We start from the raw sequence: 27,895 nt of genomic DNA, 5'->3' as shown, positions 1-27,895 counted from the left end.
TTTGCTGGAACTTAATTTACCTTTAGAAGTCTCCTGTTTCATCACTCAGGTTTTTAATAGAATATTAAGTTTTCCAATAGTGTGTCCATTATTTTGTAATTTCACATCCGGTCTGGTCTCTTGGAAACAGTCTTTAGCAATGATTGGAAACAAAGATTGGTTGTATTTTTTCTTTTTATTCCTTATTTTTTCTTTCATGTTTCTCTCAAAAGGTTCACATGCTGAGGAAGTCAAAGACAAAGCAGAAGAAACAAGCTGCAAATTTGAAAGAGGCAAAAATGGACAGCCTGTCAACCACAGAGGGGGGACACTGAGGTTCCCAAGAGACTCTCAGTATGCTAAAACGAAACAAAAGTAGACTTTAACCACAAGCTGTGGACTACAGCTTAACACACAAGAAATATGTAAGCTAAAATTAAGTTTGGGCTTCTGGAGGTTGGCACAGCTCTCATCTCTAAAGTTTGCTAATTCTTGTTAGCTTGGAAAATAGTCAGATTCTGGGGGAGTTCTTAGCTCTGGTGCAGCATTTCTTTTCTGCCTTCTAAATTACGCTCCAATGTAAATGTCCTTAAACTGGTGTTAGATTTACAGATATTCAAATTCACACAGGTTTTAGATTTTCACATACTTGAAGTTGAACACCCTTCAGAGTTGTCTGCAGCTGAAAGGTTACATCATATGTAGTTGGTGTTTATGTAGCTGTACCTCATGCAGGCGAGTTAATTAAATTGTTGAGGAAAAACAGACTGATTCATATTTACTGCTTTATTAGCAAATTTCAGGATGGATTGTGTAAGTGGGTGTGTTGTCTGCTAACAAAATGAGGAGCATTTTCTGAAGTTAAGTAGGATCCAGATATTTTATACAATTGTAGTCGGAAGCAAAATACTGAGGTGAGGTGGTCATTCTTGAATATTACTGTACATCAGCTGTAAGCTGTACCACACCTGAAAAAGCGGTGTCTTCGTGCTGTAGGATAGCGTTGTTTACTTAACAGGAGGTTGAATTGCATTGTGGTCACTGCAGCACTGCAAAGTAAAAGTCTGAAAAGGTGAAAAGGTCTTTGTGCTGTACAGGAAGTTTAAATGGTGTGTACAACTCACATCATTTTCTGTTTTAAATGTATGCATGTACGTATGCTCATTAAGAATGATAGGAATTAGAGGACTGCACAAACTGTAGTCATCCAGACAGAGAGAATGTCAGACGCGCAATTTGTGATCTCCACTCTTTCTGTTGGATAAGTAATGATTTAAAAATCTGTGTTCTCATTTTCTGTGATTAAACTGTTACAAAGCTTTCCAATTTAAGACCCAAGTAAGAGCTACAAGGGAGTATCTTATACTTATACTTATAAATAACAGCCATTCCTCTGCCAGTCATTTATAAGTAGATTTCGCACCCAAATTATCACTATGTCTTCCCTCTCTACTCTCTACTGTAAATAAGGGTCTACAGAACTATTATGTAGCATGTCATATTAAAAAGTTCATATTTAAGCAAGCTAACTCACCTGCTTTAATCCAGGTGGAAGATAGTACAAAACACGTAGGAACTTTCACAAACCACTGCTTTAATCTAATGGTATTCACACCATGTGTTTTTTTGTTAATGGTCTGTGGCACACTGATTAACAAAATAGTTTAGTGTCTGACGTGGGATGCCCTGCAATTGATGTGAACCTAACTATATGATAGCTATCAAGAAATATAATAGCATACACAGGATACTCAGGATATACAGTTTATATGTAAAACCAGTTAATCTGCTGTTGAGGAAAGCCAGTAGTGATAAAAAAATATAACTGGTGACACAGCCCTGTGCTTTGCTGTCACCTCCTCCCTGTGTTGTTTTGCAGCAAACTCTTGGCTCCAGTACAGACATTCTTATGGTTCAAGGAAACATCTTTTGAATGGTAGCTTAATTTCCCAAAGCCTTAGGAACAGTTCTCAAGGATTATTTACTGTTCCTGTGATTTTTCACACGGTACAGTGTTGGTTGAAGTAAATGTACAAGTTAGCAGAGATAAATTTAATCTGAGAACAAAACTAGATTAAAAATATTAAGAAGTGTTTGTGCTTTTGCTGTGATACAAATACTGAAGAATGCTACTACAGCTAAATATTGGCTATAATGTATTGGAGAATATTTGTTTTGAACTAACTCCCATGGAAATGTTAAATGTGGAAGTGTTAAATGAGTGTGGAAGGGATCATTAATAATGCTTTGGTGCATTTGTTGAGTTACAGACTAATTCTGAAAATCACAAACCTAAACATAAAATAGCTAAGAGTGATATAGTTTGTGAAATATTGGTGTAGATTTTATTCTTGTCCTCGCATAGGATTTGAGCTTCATTAAATATAAATACTTCATTTATTGGCATATAGTAGCAGTCACATATTCTCTAAACTAGCATCAAAAAGGAGAATATTTGCATTTTGTTCATGATGACTGCAAAAAAGTAAAAACGTTTTTAAAAAATCATAAGTGCATATTAGGCAACTTTGCACTTCAGACTTCCATTAAAAAAGGACATTGACAATAATTTGTAAAACAGATTCGCTGTTATATATATATGTGTGTCTGTAACTGGCCAATAGGAGCACCCTAAGTGGGGAATGTGGAATTGTGGGACAAGATCCTTGTTCACAAAAGTGAAAACTTTGGCAAATTAAAATTAAATGACTTAAAGGTTGGTGATGTTAAAATGAACAAAAACGAGGAACAGTATTGACTCTTCCTGCACATAGGTTCAGATTTACAGAGGTTAGGTTTTTTATTACCCTAAAATATTTCCCCATAAATATGTAAACAGTGGAAAATAACAATTCTAATACAAAAAGTACATACACAAAGATGTATACAGTATATATATTAAAAATTATCCCACTTTCACGCCCTACCTCCTCTCCTGCAAAAAAAGAAACAACAGGGTTTATATATATAAACCATAATACTTCAGAAAAATGTAAATATATTTATGCAGACAGGATATATGTTTATATATTATCAGTTTTACAGGAGTTAATGTTAAGAGGAAAATGCAGTAGTGGATTTCGTTGTACTTTATTTACTAAGCACATGTATTTTCTTTACAATTTAACTTGAAATAATATAAGGCTGTTTCTTTTGAAGGCTTAACCTGGAATTGCTGTGTTAGGACTATTCTAGGCAGGATTGAGATGTTCAGAAGGGAGTACAATTACAGTAGATCTCATCATCTGCTGCCCCTGTTTCTCAATGTCACCATAATTCTGCCCCTCGTTTCCTATCATTTGTATACATTTATAGTATGTAATTGAAAGTAGCTTTGGTCCAAAGGTAAAAAGTTATACAGTATAGCCATAAGAACGGGTTTATTGATTAAATGTAATTTCAACAGCCTTGTTTCGTCAGGATTATTTTTTTTTTGGCCTTGCATCCTAATGGACTCCAAAACACGTCAGGCTTTCACAGTTGGTTATTTTTAAATGACAATCATTAGCACTCACTTGAAGGTATGTTTGGCTTTGTGTAATTATATCCAGGAACTCTTTCTGCACAATTGTTTTCCTTTGGCAACAATATAATATCCTAATAAATGCAATATCTAAGCACTACAAAAAACATTCACATTTGTAAAATTTCACAGTTTCCCCTTAATATGCTAAATCTAGGCTTTGTCTTATTTTGGAAATTGATTAGAACATGGGTTAGTAACTTTTCCCCAAAAAACCTCCAAATTCAGTGGCAAAAAAAGCCTATTAACAAATATAAATATAATTTATTGAAATTACTGTAATTATTAATAGGATTGGCACTTGCAAACACAACTACCACTGTATCTTTTCACATTTATTTGAATTTTTCATTGCAACTGGTAAACACCTGCTTCATGCACGCATTCAATCTTCTGTCAGTCTTGAGCATAAATGACCTTTTTTGTGACTCAAATATAAGAAAGCCAGCTCAAGCTTTATAGTGGAAACAAACATTAACCAAAACTGATACTCAGCTTGGTTTTGTATTTGATGGTGGGAAAGTTCATTATGAGTTTCAGATTAGCATTGCACTTTCATTTCACATCCGTCAGTGGTGCAGTTTCGCCAGTTCTGTACATTAAGCAAAGTATTGTGCATCAGAATTCAGCCAGATAATTTCCCCCCACTCTCACAGCTGTTGAAATCAGCTACAGCATTTTCCAAATCTCTTACTGGAATGTCCTGAAATTAAACAGAGCACCGTGCTTACGAGTCAACCAGATGAACATTTGAATGCCATCACTAGCTCAGACACAAAAAAGGCAAGCTCCTGCAAGGCAAGGCTTTTATTTGGATTCTCAGTCTGCTAGAAATAAAAAAAAAAACATCTGTCGTCTTTTCAAATGTGCCAGTCTGCCCCCTCAATATTGTTGATTAACTTAATTTTTGACTCGCTTCCAAACTGCTACAGAATCAGGACTTATAGCTTAGGATTCAGTACAATAATGAAGTTACCCTGCATGTAATTTCTGCTGTAAAATATCATTTATTTCCCATTTTAGTGCCTTGTTTTCTTTAAGTGGACAAAAGTGTAGGGTTCTCTTTTTCCATTTTTCAAGAATGGTATGTGATTACAATTGTGCATTTTAGTGCAGTTACGCAGGTGGCCCTTCTGACATCTTAAGACTTACTACAATCCAAGTGATTCCAGCAGTGTGTGACTTGGATTCGTGTTACACAGCAGCTATCTCTTTCACATACACTCTGTTCTCATTGGGATTGAATATGCAGCAGATCACTGTACATTAAAAAATCAGTTCTGAATGTTTTATCAAGTTTGTGACTCTGTCGCAGAGAAATTGTATTAGATGCTGTGTTGCCTTTGGTAGTGAAGTCTTTTCAATGTGCCACACATTAGTCTTTACCCATCTACCTCTGGAAGCCGATTACATTAGTAAAGTTGGTGCATCCCAAAGACTTTTGTTGTATTTCAGATCACACTAAGTATGTCTCCTTAAAAAAAAAACACTTGAAAAATAAAATAAAACCTAAATTACAACTTAATTTTGTATACTAGCAGAATATGAAATGACTGAACCCTTTTTATGTGCAATCTCATCATTTCCCCATTTCAGTAAAAAGATTTGAGTTTCATGTGACCTCATTAATCCTCCTAATGGAGGCTTATGACATTGCTGTACTGCAAAAGAATGTACTGTAGTTCAGGTCTTAATGGTTTTCAGCTGGCTACAGTCCAATCGAGATTGTTTAGGTGTGGTTCATGCTGTTGGTCCACCTCAAATGAGTCATAGTCCATGCTTTAGACAGCTTTTTCAAGAACTGCAGTTCTTAGCAAAGACACTTCAATATCTGTCCCAGCGAAATGTTGAACACAAAGATTTGACAATTAAACTTTAAGACAAATGTGTAGGAAGGTTAGTAAAATGGGACAAAATTGGCTCAAAGTGTCTGTTGATGTGCCAAAGAACTGGGGAAAGAAAAACCTAGAGAACAGTTTTTGTGTTGAAGAAATTCAGTATTAAATCATTAGGACCTTGACGGAGCAGCGTGATGTACTTCCTGATGAGATGTTTTAAGCAGACACAGGGGCTCTTACCTTGGGTCATCACTGAACTTGACACAGAAAGTGCAATTGCTTCCTTCTGTTCAGCCTCAGAGACTAAAGTACTTTTATGCCTTTATTTTACCATTTATTCACTATTTTCTGGATTGTACCGCTGTGGAGGTTAGGAGTAGACCTCGTATGGTACTGTTTTTTTCCTGTTAACTGTTACTCAATGTTATGTGCAGTTGTTGTGCTTCATATCTATGACAGTGAAAGGGTTTTGCTAACTGGAGTATGTCTCAGCTTCAGATGTGCATTTTTGTGACGTCAGTGGGCTTAAATTCCACTCAGTGCCTCATAAGTGCATAAAATGTAGTAAAATATTTGTACCATATATCTGTGTATAAGTGTTCCTTTCCCACGTGGTCCTGCTGTTGTAATTAATATAAGGTCCAAGGTTTTTGATTGCAGTGAGGTGTCCTGCTTTTATTGCTTCTGTAAGAGTGACTTGTTTTCCTATGGTCAGTAATCCATGTTTAATTCCACAATTTACTGACCCATTATGGAAGTTCATTGCCGGAACAAAATTTGTATATTTTGGGAAAAGATTATAGGGTTTAATTGCTTTTTTTTTTCATTTGAACTGTACAAATATTGCACTGACTGTAACATTGTTTTCTGATTGCATTTAAGTGTAAATTTGATGTGTAACATGAATGTTAAAGTATATATATATAAAACAATAGAGCTACATGTCCAACATCAAAACAAAATATATAAGTGGGACGTTTATGTGCATTTTTGTATCATTTTTGTGTCTGAAAATGGGTAGTTAAATTACAATTTGTGTGCAAAGTTTTTGCAATATTTTAATTAAAAAGTAAGAACACAAGAAAGGCTATTACCAAGAAGAGACCATTCAGTATAAATTTGCTAGTTTTGTTGATCTTAACATTCTAGTCTTTACCGGTTGAATATCAGGGGCAGCTTTGGCAACAATGTGATATTGTAACTTACTTCAGATATCATTTACAGAAGTTTCAGCATTTACTCTCATGTTCTTTTTTCACAATTTGCCCCCACCCCCACAAATACTCCTCATGGCTGGTTTTGTCTACACCTGTAAGGATTTTTAACTTATCAGATGCCCTGGAGGACTCATCAGTTAAAGACAAAGATGGTGTTTTTTTTTTTTACCTTGATAAACAAAGACACACTGGTAGGCTAATTTGGCTCCTGGGAAAATTGGCCCTGGTGTGTGTGTGTTTTTGTGTCGGTGTCTGTCCTGTGGTGAACTGGAGTCATATCCAGTGTGTATCCTGTTTTGCATCTCCCCCATGACCCTCTGCATGCTAAAGCAGTTAGAAGATACACTGATACCTAAAAGGTTCTCTCACCTGTTTCCCATACTTTGAAAACACTAGATCAACGAAAGGGCCTTCTCTTGTGGGTACCTTGGATTACAAAGAACACATTGCCCTGTTTTGACTGACATGCTTGTGAAAAGTGTCCCTGACAACATTACAATAATTCATAAGTAATCTGGTTTTCAAAAAATAACAACTGGTAAAATTGTTAGGCATGTGTAAGTCTTCTTTGTAAAAACAATGCTTTGCCAATGCAATGGTTAAGCTTAATATAGATTAATTAACTTGGCTTTTATCTGAAGCAAATTACATTGTCGGTCATGTATACAGCTTAGAGCGATTTGGGAGAAGTTCTTTGCTTAAAGGTACAATAGTAGTGTCTGTTACCTGAACCTATAACCTTCCACTTACAAGTACAGAACCCCAAACCCAAACACTGCTCCAAACTGCTGCCCTTACTGCAGCTTTCCAGCCTAACTCCATACAGACAGCAGAAGAAGAAAAACAACACATGTATGCACCCAGAGACAGACATTTTCAGATAAGACAAGCACCTTACAGCTCTTTAGAGATATACCAACCCTTTTTTTGTGTTTGATGTTGTAAATGGTGAAATATACATACAGTATATGAAGTGATACAATAGCAGTTTTAATAATGTGGTGAACTTTAAGGTCTTGGGAAAGAAATTCCATGACCAGAGTATAGAAAAAAGTTTTAGCTAAATTAGACCACTTCTTTCAAGTTCTGTTATGGGAGATACTTTATCATTTCAAACCATTTGATTTCCTCTCACACTGTGGGGCAATATGTGTTATTTTCCTGCCTTTTAATGTGCTGCATTTGATACTTTTTAGTTAACTGGACAAATATGAACTCTGCACTTATGTTTTGTTTATACAGTGCATTTTATGAAAAACACTTGATTTATTTTTTTTATTATAACAAATTCTGTGGATGATACAGTGATATCAGAATTGAATGTACATTCCAAGAGATTGCAGATATGGTAATCTGTGGATAAATTCATATACAACTGGTGAATTATTTAGCAGTATGATAAAATAATCTCTACAGAGATGAAAACATACAGTAAAGGTCAAACAGGTGTGCAGGCCATTTGGTAAATCTAGTTTATATAAATAAACAGTTCTTTGTTCTAGCACTGTAAAAACAAGGTTATTTTACTTTACGTAATGAAGAAGAAACAAAATGAGACTTCAAGTTGTATTTTATTTTCTTCCTTAATCTACATAATCAGATAAGTATGTGGCAACAAAATGGACCCTGAGTTTTATTTCTAAAACAACAGTACATTTTACATACAAGAGATTAACCAAACGTAATCCTTGTCTTGAACTAATATATTCTAATGGTTACTACATCTTTTCTTTCTATCATACTTGGGAAAGTTTGTATATGGGCCTCCTGTAGGTGACACTGCAGCCAGTCTGTATCTGTGAAACCCGTGAGTCTGGAGTCATGAAAGTATTGCACTTCAAAACACTCTTTTTTCACAAGTGCCATTTTTGTTTCAAAATAAGTTGAATACCATTTCAGTGTAGTTTCATTAATCTTTTTATCAAATATAAAAGTTTAAGTATTTAAAAAAACAGGTTTTAAGAAGTAGAAGTCACAAATTTATGAATAATCATCAATCGACATGTTCTATGGAAGCAATCACTGTTTTGAGCAGCAAAATCTTAGAAGAAGAAATAAACCTATACATTTCAGTACCATATTTTTATTTTTTCCATAAGTTTACTTGGTGTATTTTTTTTAGTTACCAGTGACCCAACCTGACTATAAGTTGGTCACTTCATACAGTATGTACATGAGCTTGTATGCTTATATTAAGCAATATTTTCTAATTCATGCTTCTATTTCAGACTCTTTTTGAGTCACTGACAAGTAATAAACCTAAGACCAAAGGTAAAATGAAAGTGCCTGGCCTAAAAATGGGGAAAACTTTTGTGACGTTACACAAGAGCTAAGCAAAGATTTAACATAACGGTTACGATGAAACAGGTGCTAGTCTGTTGTCTAAGACCAGCAGTGCATCCTATTCTAGTTTTATGTTTCCTGCAAACATTGTAATTAATAGAATGACAGAGAACCCTGTTAATAATCCAAGATTCTGAATGGTGAAAAATATGATCTTGCTCCTTGTGTTTCTTTCATGATCTCCCTGGATGTTATTCATCTCTAAGAACTGAAATAAGAGAACACTCAGGTAAGTAAAGGTTAGGACATAGAACTCCTCTGCTTTTGACTGCAGTCATTGTAATAAGATTTATATGCAACAGGTGGTATATAAATCTTGGCTGTATGAAATGCTTCATAATACATTCATTCTTTAATCTGTAAGGGCAGAAATTATTCTAAATGACAGTGGTTTACAGGACTTAGCATTCATTAAGAATTCAGAATTATTCAGGACTCTCAACTGCTTTAAAAAAAATTGGACTCTTTATTAGGCCATCCAGATGTCCCAGAATTTCCCTTACTACTACTGAATAGGCCATTTCATTCTCTCTCTTGTCTTTGAATTCTGCCTTGATTCTTATTTTCCCTGTTTGATGACAACCACAAGAAAGTATAAATAGGCTGTTCTTCTAAGGCAGCCCCAGTAGGTCCCAAGGTTGTTACTGGGCTATCAGGCCCTTATAAAAATGCAACCTTAGACTGAAATTCATTTGCATTTCTGCACTATGGAGGATTTCAGATTTTAAAGTGAAGTTAAAGCATACTGGAATTCCTCTCTCAATATCTGCCAGGGAAAAGGGACTTTGGTTTGCTCTAACTCAGCATAAAAGCAAAACAGCTGAATTGACTGCACTATAAACTTTGCAGTTTCTTTTTTCTGTACATAGCTTTTGAGTAATTGGAGCTCATCTTAAGCAAATCAATATGTAATAAAATTTATAGTCCCTCTTGCTACATTCCCTAATAATAAAAGAATGGAGATATGACTGTATTGCACTACAAGATTGGGTGAAATCTACTGTGCCTGTTCCCGTTGTTCATTTCATTTTCTACAGCCTACTCTGAATGAAGGAAACAATAATAAGACACAGTGTTAAGGTCAGCCACATAATCTGCAATTCAAGGAACAACTATATCTTACTTTATTATTCAAATTACAGCTATTGAGAGTGTATTTCCGTTATACAGTAGGTCATTTTTATTCATTAGTATAGGATTAACAGCTTGTCTTGCAGAATATATGAAATGTGTGACCCTTATATGAAATATGTGAAATTTACATGTGGATGTATGAAAATTTGAGAAAACTAGGCCCATAAAGAAAAATATACAGTAGGTAGTATGCCATTGGTTGCTTTACAGATATCCCTACTGTATCACAACTAAAAACAAAATAATCAAATCAGAATAGACTTACTTCCTAGCTGATAAAACTTTAGAGGTACTTACAAATGAGTACAGTGAGTTCTGTAAAAGTAGGACTAATTTATCAGGTAAGAAAACAGGAGGTGGTGATGTGCTTTGCTATACACTAAGAGGTAACCTTCACAGAACAAATGGAACAGTATTGTAACAAGAAACACATCACTCACCATGTCTGCCAGAGCGATGTACAAAAACATTCCGCCAGCAAATGCGAAGATGACATTGGGGGAAAAGTTGGTTCCAACAACAATCCCCAGGATGAGACCGATATAGCACGAGCAGGCTGACAGAAGATTAAAGAAAAGGGCTTGAGGAATACTCATGCCCGCACTCAAGAGGATCACAAAATCACCTGGATGAAAAAAAACACACATTTGAAACCATTTACTGAACCGGTGGCAATTTTATCCAAGCCTTTTATAATGCAAATAGACTCAAGACAGAGTAGAAGGTTTTTACTGACAAAGTAGGAGGTTTTCTCGGGCAACATTTAAGCTGAACTGATTCTGTATTAGCAATTAAAAAGACAAAAAACTAGGATGTATAGTTAAAAGCATAAGATTCAAATCAAGATATGTTAAAATTGCATGATACATTAGTAAGGCCTCATTTATATTTATAAGGGAAGTTTCTATGCTTACAGGCTGAAGGAACTTGACCTTTTTAGTGTTGAACAGACAATATTACAAGGGAATCCCATACAGTTACAATCTGATGTAAGTATTAAAGGTCAGCCCAGCATATGTATTCTGAATGAACTGTACAACATGAACCACACAGTCAAAATGAAAAACATATAGAAGTGCATTTAAAACAAAGAATGAGAACACTTCTTTACTCAAAGGGTTGTGGGGGTATGGAATAAGATACCCAGCCAACTCCCTGGCTTCTTTCAAAAAGTGGCTGGATGAGTTCCTTGGATCAATTTACTACGACCAAATGGACTAGATGGTCCAAAATGACCTTCTCTCATTTGTTACTATCCTCATGTTCTTATCCCATATAATTTTAAAGATACGAAATGAAATCTAGGTTTTGTTGGTGCTGTTTTGAAAATATATAGTATAGCGTTATGAATCAAAAATCAAGAAAACTTCTAAACCTCTTCATGTAATTTAAACACTATTTCGTTGGTCGACTTTAGAGAATAATCTTATAGTGGTGGAAAATATTGTTGCATTATTCTCATTTCTGTATGTTGGCGTGGGATATACTGTAGCGTATTCCGCACCTTTGCATGCTCACAGTAAATTTCTAGTTCCGTCAGCTTAATCCATTCATTTTTCTTCAGAATGAATTTTCAACTCTTAACCATTCAGAATCACTTTGTCATTAATAATGACTACATCTTTTAAGGCAAACCTGCCCCCTGCCACTTGACAAATATAGCTTCATTGAAGCTCCTCTTTTTGCAGTTTGCTCATGGCCATTAATTCTGGAAGCTGTGTGACAGAAGATCATGGAAGATAAACCTACTCTTTAGGATTGGTATGTATTTTTTTTATATTTATGGTAACATTGAAGAAGTGTACTGTAGGTTACCTACTCCTCAGTCAATACATTCCTACTGTGAGCACAAACATAAAGGTGACCTAAAGGTTTGCCAGAAGGAAGATCATACAACAATTTAGTCCAGATGATGCTATAATTCTGAACCAGTGCGGGAGATTAATAAATGGTACGTACCCAACTCATGAGGAAACTCTTCACACACAATAGCAATGGAGGTGCTCACACCATTGATCACAGACACTGTGAAGGAGGCGCCGATTGCCAGGCCATCGATGAAGTTGTGGAGCGCGTCACTCAGCGTGATCATCCAAGCAACTGTTTTTATGTTGCGAATTCTAGGTCCGCTCAACCAACGACAGTATCCCCGTGACACCTGTATATCCTACGAGAACAGAGAGAAATTAAATGCAATTTGAATTTAATCTGATTTTACCATTCTTTGGATGTTTTCCAACTATTGGATTGCAAAGAGAGTAGTGATACACCAAACTAAATAAGTCAATATCATTGTTTTCTTTGAAACAAGTTATTGAAGTAAAACTACTTTATTATGCAAAGTAGTAAATAATAGCAGAGTAATCAAATCTGAGGCAGACAGTATTTAAATAGATTGTTGGTAACTCAATTACATAGAATGAAAAAGTTGGGGAACAGTGCATAATATAGTATAACTATAAGTGTACATTATCAAAAAGAAGCTGTTACTTGATGAAAAAGTGCATTCCTTTTAAGCATACAAAATGAGATTTTGCCTTGATGCTCTTTTGATTCCAGTCTGCCTCTTTTCAGGCAATGTAATTCAGTCCAATGTAAACTGATTTGTTGCCAATTAAAGGTTTTAATTCATAGTAAGATAATGTTTGCAAAGGACTGGAGGTCTTTAGACCCACCTAGCTTTGTTGCAAAGATGATCAGCTAACTCTGTTTTGAAGTTTAAGAACTATTCCATTCAAACTCTGTGTGAGGATTTACACAGAGAGGATTGTAAGGCTTTGCTATTCCCTGGTCTGCAGTTTCTGACAGGTGTCTAAATTGTGTATTCTAATTGACTTGTCCACAGTAAAATATGTTCAAGAGGATTTTATTTAACCAACATTGTTACAGTATTTTTAAGGAATTCAGAGATTCTGCAAGGATGATCATCTCTGATGCTGGGTAAATATCAATGACAGTCTTTTATTCTTTTTTTTTAAAAGAGGAAATTGAAGAGAAATTTCAAGTCTTCAAGAAAGAGATACTCCAGGATAGTTTTGAAGTAGATGAAAGGGCAAGCTGCATTTAAATAATGCACATGTTGCAGCTATTTTTATCAAGCAAACCTTTGGGTCCATAACCACATCCTGGGCTTGCTTGTACTAACGTCTGTGAATACAGCATGTCAAGCAGCACAGGAGTGTTGTAGTGAGTCGAAAGGGACAAAAAAAATCCACAGGGCAATTTAATGTAAAACCACTGCTTTTTGTCTTTTTTTTCAATGATTTTCCAGAATTAGGTAAGTTCTAATTAAAGTCTTTTGGCTTGTATTGATATTTGCCGTCTAGGTTACATGTTAGGGGTTTTTAATACACAATAAAAATAAACCAGATTTCTGAGGATGCATGCAACACTGGTGTCAGAAGTTCAATAATGTCAAATATTTGTATATCAGGTTTGCACTGAGGACCAAAAGCTACTGTATGTATATCATTTTTGAAAATACAAATAAATTAAAGTGGGACAATTAGCGGTTGAGTTAGCGGTTTTGCTGACATTTGGGAGACAGGGTTGACAGCCTCTTTATATTTGAAGAAATATGATATTACTTTTCCTGGACTTGTTTATCATACCTGTTGTAGTAATTGATGATCTAATATCACTGTTACTGATTTTCATTATTCAGCAGGTTGTGCCTACTGGCCCAGTAGTACTGGTCTGTTTTATCTTGAAATCATTTTGCTTCAGCAAAAAATAATATCATATCGTACAGTAATACTGCTGTAGTTTTGAACCCTGTCCAACTAAAGAAACCTATCAAGCAATGAAATGAGGATGTTGTAAAATAATTTAGTCTCTATTGAAAAAAGTTCATTAGACTACAGGATGTGTGCAGATACGTGCATATGTTGCATGTTTTCAGCCAGCAAAAAGCAATATAATTGTTGGCAATGTTTCAAAACTAAGAGGCTATTTGCATATTACCTTTCACAGGTGATATTACACTGTAAACAACAGAATTTTACCTAAATTAAAGCACACTGTTGTATTTTACAAGTCTAACAAAGCAATAAACCCTGCATGAATGCCAATATTTTGGATATTGCACATCTTTTTCTCTGAAAAACAACAAATCCAGTATAGTTGCCTGTAGCAACTCTATCTGAAGAAATGTGGTTACATTTGAAATTATAATTCAAAGGCTTTAATACAATCAGTATTACAATAACAATTAAGTATAAAAACTTAACATAAATTCTTCTTCCTTATGCCAACAAAAATAGAAGTGCACATCTGCACATGATGTTATACCCAAATGACCAAGTAAACTGCAAAGTATGCAGGTTTCGTGAAGAGACCATAGCGCTATCCTTGCATTGCAATCTACCAGTAGTGATAATACAGTGAGGAAAAAAACATTTTAAAATTAAGAAGTGCCACATGTAATATTTTGTGTGTTAAATGTCTAAAATGACACATGCAATCACTTACCTATCTTTAACCTGCAAGAGGTCACTTGTGTTTGTTACTTTGGTCAGATCCAAGGTCAGCATATAGCATGTGATTTAAAATGCTGTTAACCATTAACATTATTTTCCCTAATTACATTATTTTAAGTGATAAATGATTTGGACCTCACTGCACCTAAATGAGGCAATGCCTGTATTACATACAGTAGAACTAAAACTTGTTTACTTGAATTGCAAGTGACCTAAGAAAATAATTTAAACAAGGTTCAGTTATTCTTGTTGTACAATGCCACTATATAGGTGGTACTGTCTAAAAACAACACCAAGCTGTTTTTCTTCTGGGGCTTATATCTAAACCTAGGAGCTTAGTTCATTTATAGTTATTATTCTACCTTTGTTTTAAGATGTTTTCTTTCCTAATTAAGGTGATGGATCATCTTTTTTTTTTGCCATTAACTTGATTTCATGTAATGTGACTTCTGCCAAGAAACTATTCGAATGAGTTATACACGTTATGCACGCATAGACTAACTGGTAAAAACATTATAGCAGAAGGTAGCTTGATTGCTGGGAGCCGCTGATATCAATACTAAGTAACAGTCACAAATATTTGTCTGAAATGTAAAAATATGCTCCTGAAATGTACAGTAAATTTGTTATTTTGTCCAGCCTGCCTGGTTTACTACAAGGATTACTGACTGGTTTACTACCTTCTCTACATCACATATGTAACATATCTCAGGTGTTGCAAATAATAAATAGTGTAAAAAATACATTTAACAGTGAGGACGCCCCAAATGCTTGGTGAAAAGGACTCAATGCTCTAAGGAAAACATGGACAGCTACACATGGGCAAAGTTAGATGATCATTTTAATTACAAAATTAATGTCAATTCTGAATATTTGTATGGAGAAGGGATGGTTGATGTGATGTTTTTTCTTTTATACTTGCTAAGTCAGAGAAACCTCTATACAGACTGTGGAAATATATCTTGTTTTCAGTGCTTTCTTGTCATAATTGAGCCTTTGAATAACAACAGATTAAACCATCATGGGAAAACAGAAGTGTTGGTGAAAGAATAATTATCTGTACAAATAAATATGCTTTATTTATTTGTAACACATATATTGATAAATATACTTGGACTTGGGTTCCAAATTGATCTGGGAAAATTTTTGTAGGCAGCAGTACAAACCTACCTAGAATATCTGTTACATAACAGAAACCCTGTGTGATCTTGAAAATATTTCCCACAATCAACTGTACAGTAGGCGATCAAATCATTAGCCATTGTGGAAATAATGGTGCATATTTTGCTTTTTGAGATCAATGAAGGCACCATGATTGATGTTTTTTTTCTTAATGGTATGCGGGGCTGATGTACCTGGAAATTCAGTTGAGACACCACACTTGTAATGAAGCTTTCCACGTAATCAGAACAGTAAAATAAGCTTCCGTACCTTCCACATAAACTACTCAGCTCCGAAATAGAGACTATTACAAATGCAGGGTTTAAAAGCAAGAAAAACAACAAAATCCAAGGTGTTCCTACCTGATCTGTCTGTGCAGCTGTGCCAATGCTTGGTTCCTCGCTACAGCTGAAACTGGTGACGGTGATGATTTCAGTTTTGTGGGTTAATTCTCCATTTGTGACAGAATTTGTGCCCATCTTGTTTGCATTGGACTGATTTGATTCTTCCTCTGATGTATTGAAATGACTGTGGCCTTGCTAAATTAAGCAAAGCAAAAGAGCAGACAGCCTTTTTGTCAGATATACAGGTATATTATTTTAAACAGCTTTAGATCTTCTCATTTCCCGTGTAAAAGATGTCTGTTTTTCGGTACCTTTCCTCCCAGTCTGTATTTACAGCTCAATTTGCATTTAAAATAATTACCTTTACCAGAAAAAGAAGATTCCCATTCTAATTCTTTAAACGAATATTACATTGTAAAATACCCTTTAAGGGATTCTTCTAAAGGAAAGAAAATGAAAATAGATTTTACAAGACATAACATGTTTTACAAAATTTTGTTTAACGTTTAGTGAGTTATGTGGCCAAAAGTGGGGTGTTCTTATTTTTTCTTGAAAGGAAAGGACTTCATATTTATCATTTTCTTGTCTCCGGTAGATATTTACTGTTACTGTGCTCAGGGTTTTAAGGAAGTTATTCAGGGCTTACCTTGTGCTCAGGTTTTAGTGCAAACTGCAATATTTTTTCTGTGAAGAAAAGAACATAGAATCCACCAAATATTCCAACAGCGTTGAGTACATAATTGTCCTTTTTGGGATCAAATCCTAGGGCCTGTAAGTGGGGAAATAAATGCATTGGGATCATGTTTAACGTTATTTAGAATCTGATGTGATATATCATGCAATACCCTTGTTGGTTTGCAATGTTTGAGGAGTTTGCATATCATCATACTTACATAAGCTTGTGTAAGGTTATGGTAAAAAAAAAACATAATAATCAAAGTCTCTTCAAAAAATGAAAAAGGTATAATTGCTAAAACCTCATTGCAAGTAACTAATTTAACTCTAAATTGATCTTTGAGACATTATGTGGTGGAGGTTCCTAATATTTTAGTGAATGCATTTTAGACTCATACCTTTGCACAGGCAGTTTTTTTTGTTTTCAAATTATATTACTACTAGTTTCTCAAAATACTTGGGTAGACAACTGATTTTTTTTCCATAATTGAAGTCTGTTCATTTGAAATGAAAGAATCATAAGAGATTGTATCCCCTACCTCAGGAATGAGCTGCAGAACAGCGTTTGAGTACAGAGTGCCTATAGCCAAACCAGTGAAGTACGTTAGCAACTTTGGAAAGTAAGGCTTCTTGGTGAAAGGAACAAGAATTAGACCCAGGAGAGAGGCCATGTTGATGATGGTTACAGCCAAGACTCCGTACCCCCACACTGTGAACAGACAAAGAGAGAAACACATTACATTATCCAAATAAACTGTCATGCAACTATACTATACTATAAAGTATGCAGTTGCTCAGTTACCCAGCTTCGGGCAAACAAACTCATTATAGGATGAATTAAATAAATAAGCTTGTGGAGATGTCAAATGGGTGCTGAAGCTTTAGCTGTACGTTGAAAGCACTTTTTGGGAATTACATTAGTCCACAAGTGACGCCATTAAAGTATGTAAAACTCTGCTGGGCCATGAGGGGCGTTTTTTTTATCAGTTTAGGTCAACATTTAGCAATAGTATTCTCAGAGTCACAGTTACACAGGATTAATAGGAAGATTCTCAAAGGCCAAAGACAACACTCATAAGATGTCCACATGCTAACTTGTACAAGATGGGCGAAAATTGAATTTTCCCATATCAGGTTGGCCTGATTTGGTGTACAAGTAAACTAATTTACTGTAGTCAGCCTTCACTGTAGTAAATGTTGATGCAAAGGCAGTTATCACTGTATTTCACTCTTGCTTCTTCATCAAAGCTGCTTGTTTTAATCTTCTAGATATACTGGTGTATCACTTCCATCTCCTTATCTCTCAATGGTCACTAGCTTCTTCCAACTTGTTACATTTTTTTTTACTTCTTTATTTTGGTAACATCCCAGAACCCATCACTTCGTGTGAAAACCTCAGTGACAATATTAGGCATCGTCACCACAGCGGAACCCTCTACCACTGGTGGGTTTTTTAAAGCATGAGAAACATACAATCTCAATTATAATGTAAATGTTTGTTTGATATTTGAAAGGTAAAACTTATCGCTTCTTTCTACTCCTGTCTGGCATTTTAAGGATAACATCATATTAATAATTGCTTTTAACCACCTATACTTGTCAGCAGTCATTAATTCAATGGGGTTTAGCAACAGTAGGAAACACCTGTTAATTACCTGGAAGAGACAGAGTATGAGGTCTGTGACTAAGTTTAGTTGGCACTTACAGATCATGAGAGCTGTCAATGTTTCTGAAGTAAAAAATACTGAGGTTGGAGCACTATGAAACTTATTAGTGATGTTGTAGTTGTGTATGACACGGAGGACCTCCTGTTTAGTTTGCTGTTTCATTTAAACATAACTGTAAAGTAACACTGTGGTCTTTTTTGCTCCATCTTAGAAGTGATTAATACCTGTAACATACTCCAAGGTACAAGATCTTTCAAGGCTGCTTCATTAATCAATACTGGGGGGTTGAAAACAAGAGTTGGGTCAAGGATTGTTTAGGATGTCTCAAGAACTAAACTTTCCCCAAAGTCTAGCATTCTGCAAACTGTGATCTCCACCGTAAACACCAATATACTGTATGAATGAACTGTATGAACGAGGTCTTTGAAACTAAAGACAATGAAGCATTTGAAGGTCTTAAGGAAGAGGAGGAAATGGTGAAGATCACTCCTGGTGCAGCAATCAGAACCAGGAGCACAACAATGAACAGTGACCCACTGCTCTGTTGGCCACAAAATAGGTATATGCCGAAAATGCAGACTGTGTTGAACCATCTATGCTGCAGAGGTCATGCATTAAAATTCCCAAAGCTTAGGCTACTTCTAATATAGAGGAATGGGAATCTCTTGCCTTTTTTCATACTACCTGGCCATTGGTTGGAAAATCATACTATATACACAACATTTATAGAACATTTCCTGAGGACTGTATAAGTAAAGGTCTGTCTAATATGGGTAGGCTCACCATCCTGGATCAGAAAGAAACCATCCTCTGCTTTTGATATGTCACACCCTGTGTATATCAAGTTTATTCAGACTGGCAGTGAGTGCAATTAGACACATCATGCTGCTCAATGTAAATTATGACAGATTTTATTCAGAATAAAAAATAAATAAAATATATATATCTTTTTAATACTTTTGAGCAAGTAAACATGATTTGTTTGTTGGTTATATTGTGCTCATTGTGACGATCTTAAGTTCAGGGTTGTGAGCATCAGCAAGAAAATTGTGTAACCATTGCAGGGCATTTACTGTCACTTTAACTGGCAAAATCAATTCCCAGGCTTCTACATACCTGTGCTCAAGTTCCTCTACACTAGTTTTATTTTAAAAACAATTAGAAAAACCTTCAACAAAACTTTTTTTCAGGATCTTGTCAAAGTGAACACTAGGATATTTAGACATTTGCATTAAAGGTTTGTCAAAGTAGCCAGTCACTTCTCCTTTTTAACTCATTAATGTTCACTATCGTTATTACAAACAGGATTATTACAAACAATAATGTTGTTATTAAATATTACAAACTTCTACTTAAACACACTTTAAATTGTTTGATGTATATTAAGGTATTCACTAAATCTGTTAGTGTCTTGCCAATTATACAACTGCACAGGAAAAGGAAGGAAAAAGGCTTACCATGGTAAGATACTGGCTTATGTGGAACAGAAGGTTCAGGTTCCTGGGTACTCAATAAGCAAGGCCTGACAACAGCTTGCTGGAGAATTGCTGGACAGATTTTCTCAAAGTCTGACATAGTCAGACGACTCTGGTTATTCAGCTCATGCAGTGATAATATGTCTCCACTAGACAAGCACTGCAAAAGAAGCAAAAATCTAGTGTTATATCCAGGATCACTGCATTATAACACCAGACAGTCCGTTGGTTACATAACCACTTCACATAAACTAATCACGCCATGGTTATTTCTTTGCTTGCATAAATACAAAACTCGGCTTTCTTTAAAGATGTAAGATAAAGTGGGGTATCACTGTGACGCTGTAGTTAGCATTGCTTCCTTGCAGAGCTGGGGCCTGAGGTTAAGCTCTTGAGCAGTGTTTGAAATGTAGCGTGTACGGTCTCCCCATGTTCATGTGGGGTTTCTCCAGGTGCTTTCCTCCCACAGTCCAGAGACATACTGGTACTGTAGGTCGAGTGGTTTGTGGGAAAACTGGCCCTGGTGCGTGTCTGTGTCAGTGGTGCCCTGCGATGGACTGGCTTCCTGTCCAAAGTGTACCCTGCCTTGCACCTGTTGGTTGCCCAAATTAGGTGTCGGCTCCTTCTCGCGACCCTGAACTGGATAATGCAGTTAGAATGTGGATGGATGGAATAAAAGTAAAGTAGAGCTTAGAACCAAGAAGAAATCATTCAGCACATCTTGCTGGTTTGATTTTCAGACATTTGCTCAACTCAACATTCTTTGAAGTTCCCAGCCATTCAGCATTGCTCAAACATGGAAGAGCTCCACAGCTCCCTGTGTCAGGGCACGTATCCTTTCTTCAGCCTTAAACGCACTTGTTTTCATTGTCCATTTCCACTTTGGGTCATTTACTCATTAGAGATGGTCACTGACCTGACTTTTTCACTAGTTATTGGGAGTTTGAGTGATTGAATCCAATAAGTCCCTAATGTTCTGTTTTCAAAACTAAAGTTATTAATCCATCCAATTTCTTACTGCTTCTTCGAGTTCAGGGTTGCAACAATCTCAGAGGGTAACAGGTGCAAGGAAGGCAGGGAATAACTTAAGTAAAAGGAGAGCGGACAAACAAGAAGAGCTCATTCAGCACTGGGTCGTCTTGAGACAGGACAGGATTTTTAAAGTTGTCATCAAACTTCAGATAGCAAGTAAATGTTGCACCACTGTTAAACTGATATAATTAATGATCGGATCTAGGAGAGGAACTGAAAATCGTAATATTATAATAATAGCAAAAAATACGTTACTGAAAAACAAATTATATATGGGAAAGGATACTTTTATTGCGTTTTAATTTCATTAAAAATTCAAATTATTTTGGTTTCTACAGTAATTAATCTGTTATAGCCAATTGAGCAAACACGAAGTGTTTACGGTAACTGTTTTAAATTCTTTCATTTTATGGGCAACTTTAACTATTTTCCTGAAACTGAAAGCGTTCAGGTGATATTGGAAGAGGTGGGCCCTCAAGCTATTATTATTTTCTGTTTGAAAAGAAAATCTCTTGACAACAGACCATTTTTCATAAACAACCGCTAATACAATCCATGGGAAGGGATTTCACAGGTGAAATAGAAAAAAAAAAATCTAAACCGCAAAACCGCACGGGGTCAGATGCAACGAGTTTACAGATTAAGTTCAGAGCTGCGTATTAGAATAGCACGGTACTGTCTCGGAATCATCCCGTTAGTATGCTAGTTAGTCGATTTGATCCAATATGTAACGTGATTTGACCCTCCATGTAAACAAGTGTAAGATAATAATTCTTACCCACTTTTACTTACAAAACAGCCTCTGACACCTCTTGTGGGTCAGTTGTGGCCATTAGAGCAGTACTGTAGGTGCGTTTTAAGACCGAGTCTACAGTACGTAGTTGTAGGAAAAACAGAAGCCCCTTAAAAAATAAAATCCTGCCCTTTTCAGGTTACATAGAACAGAAACAGTATAATGATATTGCACGCTGATGGAAAACAAAATCACCACCACTAAATTAGATTTGTGACCACTTGAAAAAACCTACAATGCACTGACAATGTAACAAATATGAAACAGAAAACGAGAAATCCAATGGTCTGCTTTTGAGTCGAGGCATAAGTACATACAGTACAGGACTGTTTGTCACATATTAACTCCATCATGGATGTGTCAAGAAGTTTTAAATTGTACAAATTGCTTTTTAAAAAGGGCTAGAGTGGTGCGCTTTTAACACGTGCAGAGAGGCAATTAATCCAGATATTCTGATCTAAAAAGGGAAAAAACTAAAAATGAATAAGTGGACCTGAAATTGTTATTCTATATTAGTCTTCACAACCCAACTGTTTTGAAATGGCTAACCAGCAAAACAAAAACTTGCTAGGTTATTTTAACAAGCCATACAGTATGTACGCTTTTTAAACGACAATTTCATGGACTAATCATCGACGTGCAATTCTCGAAGATTTGGACGTCTTTCGTACTTGTAAGTTTTCTGATCCTTCCTACAGTAGGATCTGGGCTGACAAATTTATTTTCTATAGGAAAACGAGCTGAAACAACTTATGTTCCCATGTGAAATGTTCAAATGTGAAGCAAAATGTGAATATTGACCTTCTCCCTGTTCAATACATTAATACCTTCTTGCCCAACTCTATAAAGGATTTGGCAATACAAACAACATTTTAAATTAGATAAACGATGGACGCAACCTGTGATGAGATTAGACCTCATGCCTCAAATAACAATAGTGGTTTGACTTTTTGTTATAGAATGCCAAATGTTTAAAGAGGATGCCGAGTTCTTAAATACTGTATATAACTTAGAAATAATTATAACTTGATCAAATGACAAGGCAGTTCACCAATATTCTTTTGGTAAACTGGATAGTGCATGTGTCATAAAAATCGGGGTACAGTGAAGCACTTCAAATTAAAACATGACTCGCGCGAATAAAAAACTGACACACAAAATGTGGCCTAAAATGGGATGTGCAGGCAATAATAATCTAATGCGTTATTTACAGAAAACCGAGAATTATTAATTTGTTAATTGACGTTTCTATAAATGCGTAGTAATTAAAGGCATGCTCAGGTAGAAAAGTGGCGAAAAATAAACGGAAGGATTTGATGTTTATTTCTAATTAGTTTACTTCGAAAAGAACAACACTTGATTAAGAAATACGAATAAATACATCTACTGTTAATGATGCGCTGGCCAACGGAAATCAAGGAACGAAGTAGTACAGTACAGTACTGTACTGTATGTAGTCAGTGAGGGCAAATAGCTTGTGCGGCTTTTGCAGTATATCCCTCAAAGCACTTTGGAAAGAGGAAGTGGGAAATGCTGTGTATTAAGATGTGTTATATTGATTTCCTTTAGGTACGCAGATTTTATTACCAACTTTTCAGTGTTGTCATTAAATAATATTAACGATTGGAGACGCGGTAGTCATACCTGTGAATTGTGCAATGCTTCAAGTTCTCCCACGTTATCTTGTGGTCTCCTGCTTCCAACTCTATACAGCAAGGATTCCAGTTTTCCAGAAGAAAAAGTCTCATTTTCACCATAATAACCGAAAATATCTTCTAAAAAGGATTTTCTTTTATAAATAACCGTTGCTTTCGATGTAAGGATATGCAGTGTTGCAATTAGAAATAATGATCTGACAATGAAAGCAACGATTCTGTAGCTGCTCGTGTTAAACATATTTGTTTCTTGCCGAAGATGTTGGACTGGGTTGTTCTGGAAAAGAAAAAAAATGTTTTAGTATTGACGCTTACAGTTTGTGAAGCAACATCCGTTTTATGTTACTAAGGTGAAAAAGTTCCAAATGATAAAAGGTTTTAGGTTTAAATATTTTCAATAGTTCATTCTGCTTACCTCTGTTTAATAAATTCCTCAAATGTCAGCATGTCACAGTCTTTCTTCTAGTTATTTTGTTAGACAGCCAATAAATTAACAAGGTAATTCATTCTGCACGTATACTCTAGTTTAAAGGTTTAACCAATACAATGCCTGTCCAAATATCACCTAGGGCAAGAGATTACTTCAGCGCTCTTTGGTTCAAAGATCATTTCTGTCTCATAAGAAAAAAAAACACAGAGTTTACTGACCAATGAAAGAAAGGGATTCATTTTCAGTAGGTCCTTTGTGTGTATTTTGTTTTTGCAACGTGTGCGAGGGTACTAGGTATTTTTTTCTCCAAAATATTAGACTTCAATATATTTATCGCCTTATAATAAGCACTGTTGACCAGATTTTTAAAATTTAGAATTTCCAAGTTAATAATCTGTGTTTACGTGATAATTCTCTTGTATTGGAAAATCAAATACGTTTACACGTTTTATAATAATACATGAACGTTCAAATATATGTTTTATCATGACCTGCAGTACACAACAACCAAACTGATCTCTATGTACAAGTAGCAGCGAATTTAAACTAGATCAGACGCAAACATAATCGAATGCCAGCTACAGTATTCAATGTAGGAAACTTAAATACAATTGTAAAAAACTATGAATGGTATTGTCTTTATAGCAAAATGTACAGGGAGAAAATAAAACTGGTATAACTACATTACCTACACTACTGCACACCTACTGTATATCCATCCATGAAAGATGGCTGAATATTGTGTTGCTTTAGATAAGTAATACAGGTATTAAGCTGTTTGTAGTCCAAAAAGAAGAAAAGGTAAAAAAATGGTGAAGCAATAGAAGGCACCAATCTGAACTTTAAAAAAAACAAGGGTATCACTCCTTCAGTTGAATCATTGTCTAAAAGTCTGGGCTACCTCCACTTCTGTACTACTGTAAGGCCTTACAGACATAGACTGGCAATCAATAGTATTAATAAGTGGAACAGCTCTCAGAACACTCACTGCAGATCAGCATTTTAGTACCGATTTGTGCCTCTAGGGGCACACGGTTCTTACCGACCTGTGTTCTGTAGCTTAAGGAAGAGCTGTTCATTTGATTGCCCAAAGTTCGAACATTTATTCAAAGGTAAGATAAACAATAAAGAGCTCAGATGAGCCTGAATGATGACAGAGGTCTCCTATAAATCACTTTTCACCATTTCTCACACCCAGTAATAGGCATTGTTTAAAATGTTTCTAACATGTTGTCAGCTGAATCCTACTATATAATGTCCTTCTCCCTAACTATTCATAACCAAACCAAAATTTAACCCAAATTTAAAATGTTAAACAAACGTTAAATAGGTGGATGAGATACTTGAACCAATTAGTTACTAATTATCAAACTGGACAAGATGAGCCAAATGATCTCCTATAGTTTGAGACTGTTTTTATATAATTATACTGAAGAACTAGAATTAGTAAAGGTTTATACAATGCTGAAAACAGAAGAAAAGAAACACATTTCGGCTGTTGACTCAACTGCGGGCCGAAACGTTGTGTTTCTTTTCTTCTCTTTTCAGCATGGAATAGACCTTTAGGTATTCCTTTGCAGCCTACGCATGCTGACGCAGGTACCTCCTACTTGAAGAACTAGAATTATATTTAATCACTACGCGCCATTTTAGTTGTCGCCACCAGGGGTCACACTATACCATTTACGGCAGTGATAAATTAGCACTTCGCATTACTCCAATTTTAAAGCAAAGATACATTGATTACACTGCATACTTTAACAGCGGAAATATCATTTTGAAAAGTTGAAACAATTGTTTAGTTTTTAGGACAATAGACAATAACTGTAAATATAACTGACAGAAGAGGAAAGGTAGTTGCCTGTTTGACTCATGATATTGAGCACATTGTTTGGTTCAAATCACTGTGCACATAATATTCTCTCTAAAATGAAATTATGCTGTGATTTTCAAAAGGGAGTCTGAACTTCTATGAAACGCTGTAGCTACAGGTATTTTTGATAACACTAATTACTTACCTTTGTTTTGTATTTTTCATCCAAAAACTCTTCACACATACTATAAAGGTCACCCATTTCATCAATCAGTGACGTCCAGCACCCACTCAAGTGATGTTTAGCAGCTGTTGTGTATGAGCAGCCAATCAGGTGGGTAAATGAAAAATTGTTTACCTCTTGACTGAAGGCAGAACATTAAGGAAGTCAAAGTCCATATCTAAAGTAATTTTATCTAAGGCAATGGGGTAAACTATCTATCCTTTTTCTAACCACTTCATCCGATACAAAAGGCGGAGCATATCCTGGCAAGTAATGGGCACAAGACAGGGCATATCCTGGATGGGGTGCTAGTTCATTACTGCACACACAGAAACGTGAAGACACACTGGTCAACTTTCCCAAAAGCCACTTAACCTACTGTACCAGTATGTCTTTGGACTGTGAGAGGAAACTGGAGCACCCAGAGGAAATCCACAGAAACAATTGGCAACAGTTACAGCTGAGTAAGTCTCTAAGTCTCTTTGAGTAAGTATCAGCTTTAAGGTCCAGGATGACGTATGCTTTGGCCATTCCTCTTCACAAACTTGCTCACACTCTGTCTTTCCAGCTCTGCCTTCCTTGCCAGCCTTGTAGAATGAGCGTGTTATTATGGAACCAGTGTGATTTTCTCTTTTTATGTACTGTAGCTTTCTCAGAATTACTATATCTTATACTGTGGAATACCTACGTAGTTTCCTTCTTGACTGGCAGTTTAGTATGGGGGTGACAACTGGATCTAATAAATACTTTAGATATTTATTTTATTAAATAAAATTATACCACCCATGTTATTAACAGGGGTCTGTCCTGAGCCAAAAGTAGCCCTTGGATCATCAACCCAATTAGAAACTCCCTGACTCACAGCTTCCCTACCACCCCAACACCTTTTCTATCCCCAGGACCACTAATGACAGCATCCCGAATGTACACAGTGATCCCTCCACTGGTACCCTCTTTTCTGACTACCCCAACATCTCATATCTCCGACCACCTAATCTGCACAACCTTCATGTTCACAGCTCCCTTGACCACCTTCAGCAATCATCCACACCAGATACTTTCTCCTGCAACAGAACTCGCTGCATCGCCTTTAAATACATATCCAAAACCAGGCCCCTCTGGACAATTCCGGATCACTCAGATGACATCTTGTATTTCCAGCAACCTCATTTGCTGCATCTCTTACTGAAAATGCCCATCTATTTACATTGGTGAAACAGGAAGGAGACTGGGAGATTGTTTCGGTCAACATGTCAGGGCTGAGAGGATCAAAGATCTCTTCAAGCCCATAGTTTCCCGTTTCCCCTCTAATGGCCATGATCACACTGATCTCTCTGTCTGTGTCCCCACAGAGGGGTTTCAGAACTCCTATTACAGAAAGACACCTGAAACCAAAATTATCCTGAAACTAGGATCACGCCTTTCCCCTTCTCTCAACGAAAGAGTTGCTTCGTGCTAGTCATTTTTTTTTCATGTGCAGGTTTTGACTTCACACCTCTCTTCCAGTTCTCCCAGGTTGTGGATACTCCTTTGACCCTGCTCCCTGCCTCCTCTCAACTAATCTCTCTTGTTCTCTCATGCTTTATTAACTGCCAGTTTCCCTCTCTCCCAAACACCTGAAGAAGGCTCCACAGCTGAAACATTGTGTCTCTTTTCTTTTCCTTTCACCATGGAATAAACCTTTACCTGTTCCTATAATAAATACCTGTGTGTTATGATTCACCTTCCACTTCTTAATGATAAAGAGAATTTTCCATACCCTGCTGATTTAGTCCTTTTATAACTTTATCCTGGAGTTGTTTTGAAATCTCCTTGATCTTCATAGTTGAATCTTTGCTTGAAATTCAATACCTGACTGATGGAACTTATGCATTTATTCTGAAATAATGTAAATCACTACTTCTGTACAGAGACAGAGCTATTAAATTAATTGTGTGACTTCTCCAAATTTGTGCACCTAAACAAATTCATTTCTTCTAGCAGCAAAGGGACGAATAATTATACCATCAACGTAGTTTAGTTTTTGATTTTTCTGAGCAATTTTTGCTAAGATTTAATTGATTGCACCCAGAAAAGTGTTTGGGTCTGTGGCACTGCATACGGTACAATTCATAC

General features: G+C 36.0%; 3 protein-coding genes across 3 annotated transcripts in view; 2 read left to right on the top strand and 1 right to left on the bottom strand.

Moving 5' to 3' along the window:
* LOC102694144 (diacylglycerol kinase theta) overlaps positions 1 to 6,327 on the top strand; it is an 80,065-nt gene extending 73,738 nt beyond the window's left edge. Inside the window, exon 23 of the mRNA XM_006629852.3 lies at positions 213 to 6,327. Within this exon, the coding sequence (XP_006629915.1) occupies positions 213 to 314 (102 nt within the window). The 3' untranslated portion in view covers positions 315 to 6,327. The remainder of the gene's footprint in view (positions 1 to 212) is intronic.
* Positions 6,328 to 7,820: 1,493 nt separating this feature from the next.
* On the bottom strand, positions 7,821 to 23,888 carry slc39a8 (solute carrier family 39 member 8). Its single transcript, XM_015345223.2, has 9 exons — positions 23,730 to 23,888; positions 23,304 to 23,591; positions 19,817 to 19,994; positions 17,232 to 17,401; positions 16,664 to 16,786; positions 16,036 to 16,212; positions 11,994 to 12,201; positions 10,475 to 10,659; positions 7,821 to 9,108 (listed from the first exon to the last, which is right to left on the bottom strand). The coding sequence occupies exons 2-9, from the start codon at positions 23,553 to 23,555 to the stop codon at positions 8,959 to 8,961; spliced, it is 1,443 nt and encodes a 480-aa protein (XP_015200709.2). The 5' UTR covers positions 23,556 to 23,591; positions 23,730 to 23,888; the 3' UTR covers positions 7,821 to 8,958.
* Positions 13,240 to 27,895, top strand: part of LOC102693746 (nuclear factor NF-kappa-B p105 subunit) — a 66,960-nt gene continuing 52,304 nt past the window's right edge. Inside the window, exon 1 of the mRNA XM_069190909.1 lies at positions 13,240 to 13,311. The gene's annotated coding sequence lies outside the window, so the exon portion shown is untranslated. The remainder of the gene's footprint in view (positions 13,312 to 27,895) is intronic.

Source organism: Lepisosteus oculatus, chromosome 1 (assembly GCF_040954835.1).
Source record: "Lepisosteus oculatus isolate fLepOcu1 chromosome 1, fLepOcu1.hap2, whole genome shotgun sequence".
In the NCBI taxonomy this organism is placed as follows: Eukaryota; Metazoa; Chordata; class Actinopteri; order Semionotiformes; family Lepisosteidae; genus Lepisosteus; species Lepisosteus oculatus.
The sequence above is the reverse complement of the archived record's forward strand: the minus strand, read 5'-3'. Positions and strand labels throughout refer to the sequence as shown.

Bases quoted from the DNA above. Each gene is read 5' to 3' on its own strand.
- slc39a8 (XM_015345223.2), bottom strand. From the start codon at position 23,555: ATGTTTAACACGAGCAGCTACAGAATCGTTGCTTTCATTGTCAGATCA. The intron at 17,402-19,816 runs GTAAGCCTTTTT...GTCTGTTCACAG, and splicing joins TAAGCCAGTATCTTACCATG to TGTGGGGGTACGGAGTCTTG. The intron at 9,109-10,474 runs GTGAGTGATGTG...CTCTTATTTCAG, and splicing joins ACATCGCTCTGGCAGACATG to TTCTTAGAGATGAATAACAT.